Raw genomic sequence first — 12076 nt, forward strand, 5'->3', positions numbered from 1 at the left:
CCCCCTGTAACTTCTAAAATAACGGAATGAAAAATCTAAAAAAATATGATATACATTACCATGCAAACTTCCAACGAAAATTGGTTTGAACCAGATCTAGTAAGTAGTTTTTTTAATACGTCATAAATGGTACGGAACCCTTCATGGGCGAGTCCGACTCGCACTTGGCCGCTTTTGTTTATACCTATGAGACTTTTGTTTACAAAATCGGTTGCCAGGTTTAGTCTATTATACATTTTTTGAAACATGAGACAAGCCATACATAATATATTTTTATAAATGCAGTTGATAACAGTAGTAACAGTACGTCTTGTGCCCTATGTCAGTAGAAGGCCAAGTACTCGGCGAGACATTTGCTGACAACGCAACCTGAGCCGGCTCGGCACTGGCGGGGAACGAGAGCGCGGGCGCAGTCCACTGGTCGACACCGCTGATAACGCCCGTGGAATTATCACTATTTAAGGTCGATCTAGGTACGAGTATGCCCTCAGATACGTGAATTAGCGTATGGTGTTTTCGTTTGCATATCTTGCTACCAGATTTTTTACAGTGATTGCCATAATGACCACCTCTAAAACAGTTAAAACAAACCGAGTCGAGCCGTATTACTTAACGCAAGAAATTGTGCACAGTTTGATAAACAATGATCGCCCTTACATCTCGGGCACGGCTTAGTCGCCGGCGGCTGAGTTTTATTGCTATTATTACTTGAGTCTTAGTTTTAGTTCCACTTTTATTGTGTTGAAGTGACTGATTCGATGATATAGAATTATGATGTTTCGAGTAAATCAGCACGGCTTTGTAAGAAAGTTCGGAACTCCTCGAAAGTAGCAGTTTTGTTTTCATCTAAACCACCCTTGAACTCCTCCCACTCACGAAATGATTTTGTGTCTAACTTTTGTGAAATAATTTAAATGAGAAGTGTTGACCATTCTTTAACGGGCTCGCCTAGTGTTTCTAAAGAACAAAGGTTTTTGTTAACTTGATATATGACCCTTTTAATGCAGCTAGAAGATTCACGTGCAATCGGTTCAATATTGAACAAGGCCGATACATGATTTTGCAGCAATTTGGGCTTGTTATTGAAGCGATCATATAGAAGATTCCAAGCCAAGGCATAGCTGTCAGACGAGAATTCTACCGGCTGTATGACGACTGCAGCGGACGGATGCCTCCAGGGAAGCCATACCTAAGGTAATCAAATTTGTTTTTGTCGTTTTAATCATCGTTACAGTGAATGAGGCTAGTAAAAGTGTCGCGAAAGCCTAAACAATTTTCATAGGAACCATTGTATATTGGCAATTGAATAGTTGGTAATCGAACAATCTTATTATTTCCTTTATGCGATGATTGGTCGCTTGCGGCCGAGTTGAAAGTCGATTCTTGCTTTTTGGAGTATTTGGCCAATATGTCTTGAGCATTAGAAAGTAATTTAAAATACCTACTCTCAAACTCTGCTCCCTCAGTTAACTGGCTGTAAGAGTCGCTCGAACTGCACTCAAGTTTCAATTGAACCTCATCGTAATGAACATACAACGCCTCAATTTTGCCCATACGCAATTGCAATTCATTTACCTCAGCTGATGTGAGTGAAGCAACTTTCAAACCCTCCATATATTTTAAAAAATGGTTAGTCTGCCTTTATAGCTGGGCCGCCTGGCGATTAGCTCTTTTTCTTCAGTCATTTTGGGAAGCGAGTGTAGTCAACCTGGAATATTTATGTTACAAAGGGTATAGGCGCAGGCGGGTAAGCATAGCCAAACTGCCGTTAGCGAAAAAATTAATTTCCTTTTACTGGATTATTAACCTATATATATATGTAGTGCTTTCACCAAAAATTAAGCCTCGAATGCTTCAGGTTTTAAAAAAATGCAAAAAAAGAAAAAACTTTTTTATTTTATTCTTTTTTTTTAAATACTAATCCGATTTATTTGTAATTTCGGTATGTTTTTTTTTTTTATTTTTTTTATTGTAAATCTATTTATTGACAATAACAATATACATAATGGATATATACAGATGAATACTATAACTTTCGGTATGTTGTATATACAATTAAAGTCGTTTTCTTAAAAAAATATTATTATCTCTTGAAAAAATAGTAAAAAATTAAGTTGAAAATTTTCAGAAAAATTAAAAAAGTCCTTGCGAAATTGCGATCAAGGAATATCAATCGATCGATCAAGGATCATTTATTCATTTGAAAGGATTCATTTATTAAAAGTTATAATTTTAATATATACAGTGTGTATTATTTAATTCAGAAACAAGTTCCTGGTCTTGTGATAGGTATTGAGGTACCTACATACCTATTAGAAGCTAGTGTCTTCAAAGTGCTCTGACTTTATATAGGACACAATTATATCTGAACGCGAGAGGTATGGGTAAATATTATTTTGTTTAATGAACTATTATTACCGCGGCTGTGATATTTCTACAATTTTAGTTTTTGAACAATAAAGAGGGCCTTTACCAGTTGGTGTGGTGAAAATATACTTATCTTTGCTATCATCATCATCATCTTAGCTGAAAGACGTTCACAGCTGGACAAAAGCCTCCCCCAAGGATCTCCGTTCGTTGTAGGGTTATTCGCTGCCCTCAACCAACAGTTTCCCGCAACTTTAACCAGATCGTCGGTCCATCTAGTCTGGGTCCTTCCCACGCTGCGTCTTCCGGTACGTGGTCGCCACTCGAGAACCTTTCTGCCCCATCAGCCATCGGTTCTGCGAGCAATGTGGCCCACCAACTGCCACTTAAGTCTGGCAATTCTCTGAGCTATGTCGACAACTTTGGTTCTCATGCGGATTTTCTCATTTCTAATTCGATCACGCAGGAAACCTCCGAGCATAGCTCGCTGCTTTGAGTGACCTTCTTCTTATGAGGTCCATTGTGAGCGATCACGTTTCTGTGCCGTATGTCATCATTGTGCATCAGTGATCTTTGCTTCAATTGTTTAAAATTTCAGGCCATGCTGTCCCCGAATTCCTTGGATTATAATTGCTGGAAATGCATTCTGGATTACCTATCTGTGAGAGAAATTGTCACGACGGCTAAAGTGTGCAGACATTTACATGATGTAGCCCAGCGATACTTACAAGGTAATTCCTTACTTAGGTAAGGCATAGCCAACGACATTATATATCCACAAATTACTACAAAATTATGCAACGGTTGGCACAAATAAATAACAGTTAATTATTCGATGTAGGTACTTATTTAAACAAGGAAAAAGGATACTTATGCTAATTTATTTACGTCATGCTTCATATAACAAATAGGTAATGAAAATGAAATGTTTGCTTAGATAAGTAAATGCATTCTTGGAACATCCTTGCTTGGCAATATCAGATGCACAACAAGCTTTAACTTAAACTAATATTTGCTGTTAAGAATACTAAATTAACTAAACCTCAATTCAATCAAAAGAATCTAAGATAGCATATCTAAAATTAGCCTCGGGTAGCTGATTGGTTCTAGGAAATAGCTACCTAGCCTGGATAGATCAAAAAATTCCCAAAAAAAACAAGAATTTTACCATTTGTATTTAAATAAATAAATAATAATTATATAAACTTGCAATGTATGTAAGTACGTATCTAACTATGTTTGTACGGACCAAATCTTGCAAGTTAAATGTGACCCACTTCCCGGTTTCCGATGAAGCTGAAAATTTGCATGCATATGTAAGTTGGGTGGCAATGCAATATTATAGTACCATCGAGCTGATCTGGTGATGGAGAAAGGTGACCATAGGAACTCTGTGATAAAACAACGGTTTTTTTTCTCTATGAGTATTAGTTGCCTGTGGAAAGAAAAGTACAGTCAGCGACAAAGGCGTGTACCAAAAATTATTTTATTGCCAAAAACTTATTTCATAAAGATTCTTGTCTTTCCAGAAGATTTAAAACTGAGAATAGAGACTATAACCAACATCTGGGAAATGGACAGTGACCGTAGTAACTGCAGGACAATGGTCCTGACTGTGAATGATGATTACTTTCTTCACGACGAACTTTTAAACGATGACACCTACTTCAACACATTGTGTAGTAAATGGGGTCGTTCCGTGCAAGAACTTGTTTATGATGCTAAAAATGTAGACGAGGATAGTCTATGGGATCTGGCGATACAATGTCCGAATATACAGGATATTACGGTATGTATCTGTGTACAATCTTGGACTCTTGTCTCCAAAGAGAAAACTTAAAACCAAACACCTCGTTTAATTATAAACAGTAGGTAGTATGTTTAATTCGGCTGAACTATTATCCACACAAATCATCTCTACAAAAATATATTAAGTCCTTTAAAATCCACGATAGACAACCTTTAGATAGTTGTAGAAATAAAAAGCGACATCTACCGGGAAATTGATTAAACTGTTTAAACTAAACGTTTTATACGACCTGCTTACTAAATTGCCGATTTTTTATTCAATTTTTAATACAACTTGGAACTCCTGATCCCGTTAAATTTTCGCATTTGAAGGGTATGGTGAAAATGTTTGCTGTCAACGAATAACTTTCGACCTTAATGGACATATCAATTGCATAGATTTTGATATCCAAATTAATTTCCAGTTCGTACGATTATCATGGCAATTTCCGTCCTGCGACTGGGCTACAAACTTCACCAAGCTCAAACGAGTTTGTTTTGAAAATAGTTCGGTAAGTATCTAAATATTAGAAGGTAAGTAGGTACTTATTTTTGCATTTCTGACCGACTAACTAATATAGGTTTACAATGGTTGACATTGTATTGTCGGCCACCTTGACTTTACAGTTTACAAATAAATTACTTACACCCCACGCCAAAGCGGTTGGTATCGCTTACAGTTCATACGTTCCCTAGTGCGTTAGAGTCCGGTCCACCTCGCGGCCTAAATCGGAGACTTAAACTAGACATTAACACACCCTGAGAGCAAACAGGGGCTCCTGACGCTCCTGTGCTGCTCCACAAGTACAGTGCATGCATACCACACACCCTTTCCTAACAGGCGAAACGACCGCCCACACGGGACTGGAATAAGTTTAGGATATAATGCAATGTGTTTTTAAATTAGGTACTCTATCTTTTTAGGTACACGATAGCTGTGTCAGCCAATTAATTAAAAACAACGCCATCGAGGAACTTGTATTTCGATTAACAAATTCAGTCACCGGTAGTTTCTTTCTAAATGTCAAAGAAAATTTAGAAAATTGCAGTGCTTTGGCGAAGTTAAACACATTAATTATTAACAACTGCTCTGATTTGGACTTGAGGCACTTGCTGTATGCCGTTGAGCCGGAGAATTACTTGCCTGAATTAGAAAATTTGACTTTAGACGGCGTGCAACTGGTTTTGAAGAATAAGAATATAATGGCAGATGTTATCAGGCAGAGCGCTTTTTTAAAGGTGGGTGTTTATTACGTAGTTTGATCGCTAACCAGTATTTTACACTTTCAAATTGTAAAATAACTATAACTACACTTAAATCGACCGGGATATAAAAATAAATAAAAACATTTTACACAATTACAGTACAATTTATTACATACCAATTTAAAAATTATAGTTACAATTACAATTATTATTAATTACTGTATATTACACTAAACTAAGCTAAGATTAAAAAGGTGTAAGTGAATCCTTACTCATACAATAGCATAACCGTAGAACCGTACCCGTGATTACCTTTTATAAAATTTATTGAGTAACTGGAGATAGCGGGTACCTACCCACCGTCAAAGTTGTGCAGACCGCGCTCGGTCTACCCTCATTCGGGCGCGTCGGCTGCGTTCGCTTTCAACGTTACCACTGGTCGCGTCCACACTTGTTAGTCTATCTAAGCACACCACACTCACACTGTCACTACGCGTGTTTGATTCGGATATCAATGGTTTTTTACAGAAACAAATCACAGAATTCCACACATTTGACAATTTAAACCCTTCTTCACGATTGAAATTTCTATATTTATGAATTTCAATGGCTTCTCTTACCAATCTTATATCCCTCTTTATATCCCGGTCGATTTAAGTGTAGTGAAACTAACCGTGAATCTTTCAAAACTGATAACTATAAATTGCACACGGCGCATCTACCTTGCCTATTAGGGCACGGGCTACAAACAGCAACACTCTTAACTGTTCATCGGTGGACTTTATGCCTTTTGTAATAAGGTCCAACGGTGGACAGTTAACAGTGTGAACGATGGTACATACGCGAACAACAGAACAATATTTATACGCATCGTTTGCGTGTAACTGGCGCGGGTAGCTTGCGCAAGCAGCGTGCGCATGTTATTTGTATTAGCCCCTACCTTACCTTTACCCCCTTAGCCCCTTACCTTTACTTGTTGCTACGTAGATTGAGCTGGTTACTAGTTTGTGCATTTAGCTTGCGCTGACACATGCTCAACTCAATCCCGCTGGAACTGCATAGTCTTTTATAATACTGTTCACACTATGCATATAGTCTGCGCAAGTGTACATGCGCGAGTTATATGCGCCATGTGCAAGACTTTAAAAACGTGGTCTAAATTTAAAATAATTTCTCAAACATGCACGGAAATATAAGTAGCTTTTGTATTCGCGATAATATGCTGTCAAACATCTATCAGGCATTGACATTTTATATAGTTCATAGTATTGATTTTAGATAGTATTTCGGAAATACTATGTCCGCGCATTTGTTTAAGAAACGCACAATACATACTTCGGTATGAAATAGGATTGTCTGTGTCGTATTCCTATTGGAACTCGCTACGCTCGTACGTCTACTTGCCTGGGAATTCCTTTTTTTAGCTTATTCAGAAACCAAACAGTCATATCAACACATTAAAAACTTTAATTTGCCTTCCTCTACCGTAATATACAGTCAGCATCAAATATTGATGGCCAAAGTAATAAATAAATATAAATAAATAAATAATAAATAAATATTACACAAATTGACTAAGTCCCACAGTAAGCTCAATAAGGCTTGTGTTGAGGGTACTTAGACAACGATATATATAATATATAAATATTTATAAATACTTAAATACAATGAAAACACCCATGACTCAGGAACAAATATCCATGCTCATCACACGAATAAATGCCCTTACAAGGATTTGAACCCGGGACCATCAGCTTCATAGGCAGGGTCACTACCCACTAGGCCAAACTAGTCGTCATTTCCGAAATACTATCTAAAATCAACACTCTATGAACTAAAAATGTCAATGCCCGATAGATGTTTGACAGCCTATTATAGCGAATACAAAAGCAAACAAAGCAAGCAAACCGGTCGTCAGTAATAATAATATAAATATATCGAAGTAAAGTATGTTTAATTCATCAGGCGCCCCGATGCCCCCGATTGCCAGTGCAACCTGACAGTGACAACCCAGTGCCATTGCCGGTTCAAGAAGTATACTACTTGCCATTCCGACCTCAAGAAGACGAAATCGAATTTTACTTCAACCTGTTACATTTTGGGCCCCCGTTTCAATAGGCACCATGCGCGTTGGAGGGTACACATGGCTATGACTTCCTATATACTTACTTATTTTACTCTTTAACATTGACACTTCACGCCAAAGGAAGTGCTGCCATCTATCATTCTCGTTCTCTTTTTTTTCTAGTTTAAGAGGCTGTCAATACCTAAAGCGTGCACACTGTCTATTTGTATCGGAGTAAATGAGATAGCTCTGTCGCATGTTACTGGGCCTGGGCAAGGGAATAATAAGAAAAATATTTAAATAAAAAAAAAGTGGATTATTAGTGTAATATTTTACTCAACCACGGTTTAGATATAAATGTTTTGAAATTGTGATTTTAATTGTAGACCCATAAGTCAAAACAATAGAGTATAAAACCGTTTAATTGTGATTTTAAGACCAATCTTTGCAATTATTTTCTATCGAGCCGATTTCGTTCAATCGTGTATCGAGTACAACCACGGTCTTTGAAATATAATTAATATGAACATATATTTTACTTACTTGACTAAAACAAATAGTCTTTCTTAAAAAACTGTTTAAGTAACATCAATTTCAAGGACATTGGGTGTTGACAGCCTCTTAATATCGTGCGTTTAAGTCACATTCATTCACTCATTCATTCAATACTGTTTTTGCTATTAGTACTGTGCAACTCTCCCGGCAATACCTATAGCACGTTATTCTGGGTATGAATGTGTAAAATTTGAATCTTATCATAGGTAGTAGGTTCTGGCATCTTATGAAGCTACATTGGAAGCATAAACTTCACATTTACGCCTCGCGCCAAAAATCTGACGTCTCCTGTGCTGCCCCCTACAGTTGCACGCTCCCATGCCCTTAAGACATTGTCATCTACAACAAAGTGACAATATTTTATAGGGAGCGTGCATGAACTGTAGGAGGCAGCACAGGAGCCGTCAGATTTTTGGCGCGAGGCGTAAATGTGATGTTTATTGTTCCCAAGTAACCCACAAGATGGCAGAACCGACTATGCACAAGAAAACACTTGACGTGTTAATGTACATGTTTATTGTTCCGATTCAGGCCATAAGATGGCAGACCCTCCAACGCGTACGGCCCCTATAGTAAACACCAATCAAAACGTAATGTATGGAAATTATCACGTTACTTTTTTACTTCTTGATTGAAGTTTTTCGATACAGCTTGCTGTTAGCTGCCTGCACTTTAATAGTTTTACAAATAGTAGTTTTTTTTATTATAGCATAACTTTAAATTTAGGTTCAAGGCGGCGGGAACAGTGGCTCAGCTCGAACAGTGGCTCGATCGCCCAAATATCGCTCTATACTGTAACACCCTCGTGTGTTAGAATTAACCATTGCTCGTCCATTCGATTACTGAATACTGAAGCATTTGCTATTTAGCGTCTCTCACTCGTGTTGAAATTAGGTTCTTCTTCTTCTTAGTCGTATACTCTTGTCAGAGTAGTCGTGGTCATTGCGATCGTTGTACGGCTTTTTTCGCTGTTGCCCGCCCAGTGGCCGCGCAGTGGCTCGAAATTAGGTTGAGTGAGCCACTTTTCGAGTTGAGCCACTGTTCCCGCCTACTTGCATTTTATTGTAATAAGATGAATCCAATGTGATTTTAGAAATAAAAATAGTAATATTTTTTACGTTATATTTTGTTATTATACTTACTGTGGGTGTACGTGTATTATACTTACTGTGGGTACGGTCGTCTGGAAGAGATGGCTTTATAGCGATAAGTTTTTTTTTTTTTTTTTTACCAAAAAATACAATATTTTAAGTACCTTAATCTAATTTTTCGCCAAACTGTGAAACAGTTTGTTGGTGGTGCGCTCTAAAATAATCTTAAACTAAATAGGTACACTAAACATTGAGTAATACGGTAGGTAGAAGTATGAGCATAGTAACATACCTATACGCTATATATACCGGCGAGATTTTCATGTATGCGGATGACGTTGCGGTGGTTGTGTGCGCACCGACCTGTGATGCCCTAGATGCGCAACTAAATGTGACTGCCGCATGCCTATCAGATTGGTTCCGAAGTAACGGTCTCATTTTGAATATAAAAAAAACTCACTTCATTCACTTCGATCTCTCGGGTAGGCAGATGGAGTCACTGTCAGTAAACGCGAACGGAATTAATATAGATCAAGTCACAAATACGACCTTCTTGGGCTTTGAATTGGATAGAGGACTGACTTGGGCGGCCCATATCGATAAGGTGTGTGGTAAACTCTCAGCGTCCTGTTTCGCCCTAAAAAGGCTGGCTCGGATCCTCCCCCGCGACATGGTGCGAAATTGTTATTTCGCATCAGTGCACGCACATCTGCAATACGGAGTAGATCTGTGGGCTAGTGCTGCAGATTGGGAAAGGGTGTTTCGTCTCCAAAAACGTGCCGTACGAGCCATAGTTCGCATCTCACAAACGGAGTCTACGAAGCCTCACTTTAAGTCTCTGGGCATATTAACACTGCCATCGCTGCTGATACTCCAAGCAGCACTGCACGCGCGAGAACAGTTGGAAAATACAGTTTTGAGCAAAAGTAACGAAACGTCTCGCCGTTATGCGGTACGTTCCACTCGAATTGGGAGAAGACTCCCAGCCGTATCGCACAAGCTGGCCAAGTCAGCCAAACTCGTGCACGTTATGGGTCCGAAGGTATATAATCATCTACCCAATGAAATAGTTAACACACACAGCAACACAATCTTCAAAACAAAACTGAAGAGTTGGCTAATCGAGCAGGCTTTCTATGACCATAAAGAATTCTACAGCCGTGATCTTACAAAATCTAATATGTAAATAATATAACGTACTCTGCATGTAATAGTGCAGTTATCAGCCATAATATTATGTGTTAATTTAATGTTTTATATTTTCCTATAGATATAGGCAATTACCGTGACCTGTAATTTTTATTACTAATAAATTGATTATGATTATGATTATGATTACCTATAATCTAGTGAGATTTGACGTGCCATTTCACAACACAAGATAGATATGATAGCTGTTCATTAAGGACGAATTATTATAATATTTTAGCGGCACAAACACTTTGTTGACAACCGAAAATAAGTAAGAAAGTATTAGGTAACTAGGTTAAGTTTTCATATTTGTGTAGTAAAATCTGTTTAAATTTTGATGAATGAAGTGCGCCTGTTGTTACCTACCTACTCATTTCAATTCTGATTTTGTTTGTATAATGAAGTTTTCTTAAGTATTGCACAATAAAGTTTTTTATATATTTAATTAATTTCTGTTTCATTTAATTTCAAAACATCCAATATACATATATTTGAAGTCCGTCTAAGCTAACTCTGCACAACTTGGCAAGTAACAGAGTGGGGCAGTGCCACTATTATAAACGTCAATTTACCTACCGTGATAATGGTGCATTTAGACCTGTAGGAATTCGCCGATTGCCGAGCCGATTATTCGTCGAATAACTTAGTAGTGAGGATGGGTGCTCGCAAATCGCCGAGAAACGATTATTCGTGCTCGCCTTGCTCAAGAATATTAGTAAGTAAGTGTAATTATTGCTTCCATCCACAAATAAGGGAAAGCGCTCGGCGTACGGTATGTTTTCTTATTTTTTTTAATTAAATATAAATTTTGTACAGAAACGAATACACCATATCAACTGCATTTACGCATATTTAGGTTAAAAAGCGGCCAAGTGCGAGTCGGACTCGCGCATGAAGGGTTCCGTACCATTTAAGACGTATTAAAAAAAATCTACTTTCTAGATCTGGTTCAACATTTTATTGGACACACATTTTACCACTTTGGAAGTGTCTCTCGCGCAAACTATTCAGTTTAGAAAAAAATTATATTAGGAACCTAAATATCATTTTTGAAGACCTATCCATAGATACCCCACACGTATGTGTTTGATGAAAAAAAAAATTTTAAAATTTTATGACGTATCAAAAAAAAACTACTCACTAGATTTCGTTCAAACCAATTTTCGGTCGAAGTTTGCATGGTAATGTATATCATATATTTTTTTTAGATTTTTCATTCTGTTATTTTAGAAGTTACAGGGGGGGGACACACATTTTTTCACTTTAGAAGTGTCTCTCGCGCAAACTATTCAGTTTAGAAAAAAATGATATTAGAAACCTAAATATCATTTTTGAAGACCTATCCATAGATAACCCACACGTATGGGTTTGATGAAAAATTTTTTTTTTTTTAATTTTATGACGTATTAAAAAAAACTACTTACTAGATCTCGTTCAAACCAATTTTCGGTGGAAGTTTGCATGACAATGTATATCATATATTTTTTTTAGTTTTTTCATTCTGTTATTTTAGAAGTTATGGGGAACCCCCAAAATGTATTGTTTTTTTCCTATTTTTGTGTAAACATCTTAATGCGGTTCATAGAATACCTCTACTTACCAAGTTTGAACAGTATAGCTCTTATAGTTTCGGAAAAAAGTGGCTGTGACATAATCGGACAGACAGACGGACATGACGAATCTATAAGGGTTCCGTTTTTTGCCAGATCTAGTAAGTAGTTTTTTTTAATACGTCATAAATGGTACGGAACCCTTCATGGGCGAGTCCGACTCGCACTTGGCCGCTTTTAGCCATTAATGTGTCTCCCTTGCA

The 12076-nt window shown here is 37.4% G+C and overlaps 1 protein-coding gene across 3 annotated transcripts; it reads left to right on the forward strand.

Annotated features, from left to right (window-relative positions):
- The first annotated feature begins 304 nt into the window (after positions 1–304).
- LOC133518416 (uncharacterized) lies at positions 305–9098 on the forward strand. 3 transcript variants are annotated; one of them, XM_061852093.1, is made up of 7 exons: positions 305–473; positions 1008–1194; positions 2966–3098; positions 3897–4156; positions 4581–4667; positions 5080–5394; positions 7327–9098. In XM_061852093.1, exons 3-7 carry the CDS (start codon positions 2969–2971, stop codon positions 7477–7479), a joined length of 945 nt encoding a protein of 314 aa, XP_061708077.1. In that variant the 5' UTR covers positions 305–473; positions 1008–1194; positions 2966–2968; the 3' UTR covers positions 7480–9098. The 3 variants fall into 3 exon arrangements, with proteins under 3 accessions (XP_061708077.1, XP_061708079.1, XP_061708076.1); XM_061852095.1 differs by having other exon boundaries at positions 1067–1194; XM_061852092.1 differs by lacking the exons at positions 305–473; positions 1008–1194 and having other exon boundaries at positions 2395–3098.
- Positions 9099–12076: the final 2978 nt, after the last annotated feature.

Source organism: Cydia pomonella, chromosome 5 (genome assembly GCF_033807575.1).
Source record: "Cydia pomonella isolate Wapato2018A chromosome 5, ilCydPomo1, whole genome shotgun sequence".
Classification (NCBI taxonomy): domain Eukaryota; kingdom Metazoa; phylum Arthropoda; class Insecta; order Lepidoptera; family Tortricidae; genus Cydia; species Cydia pomonella.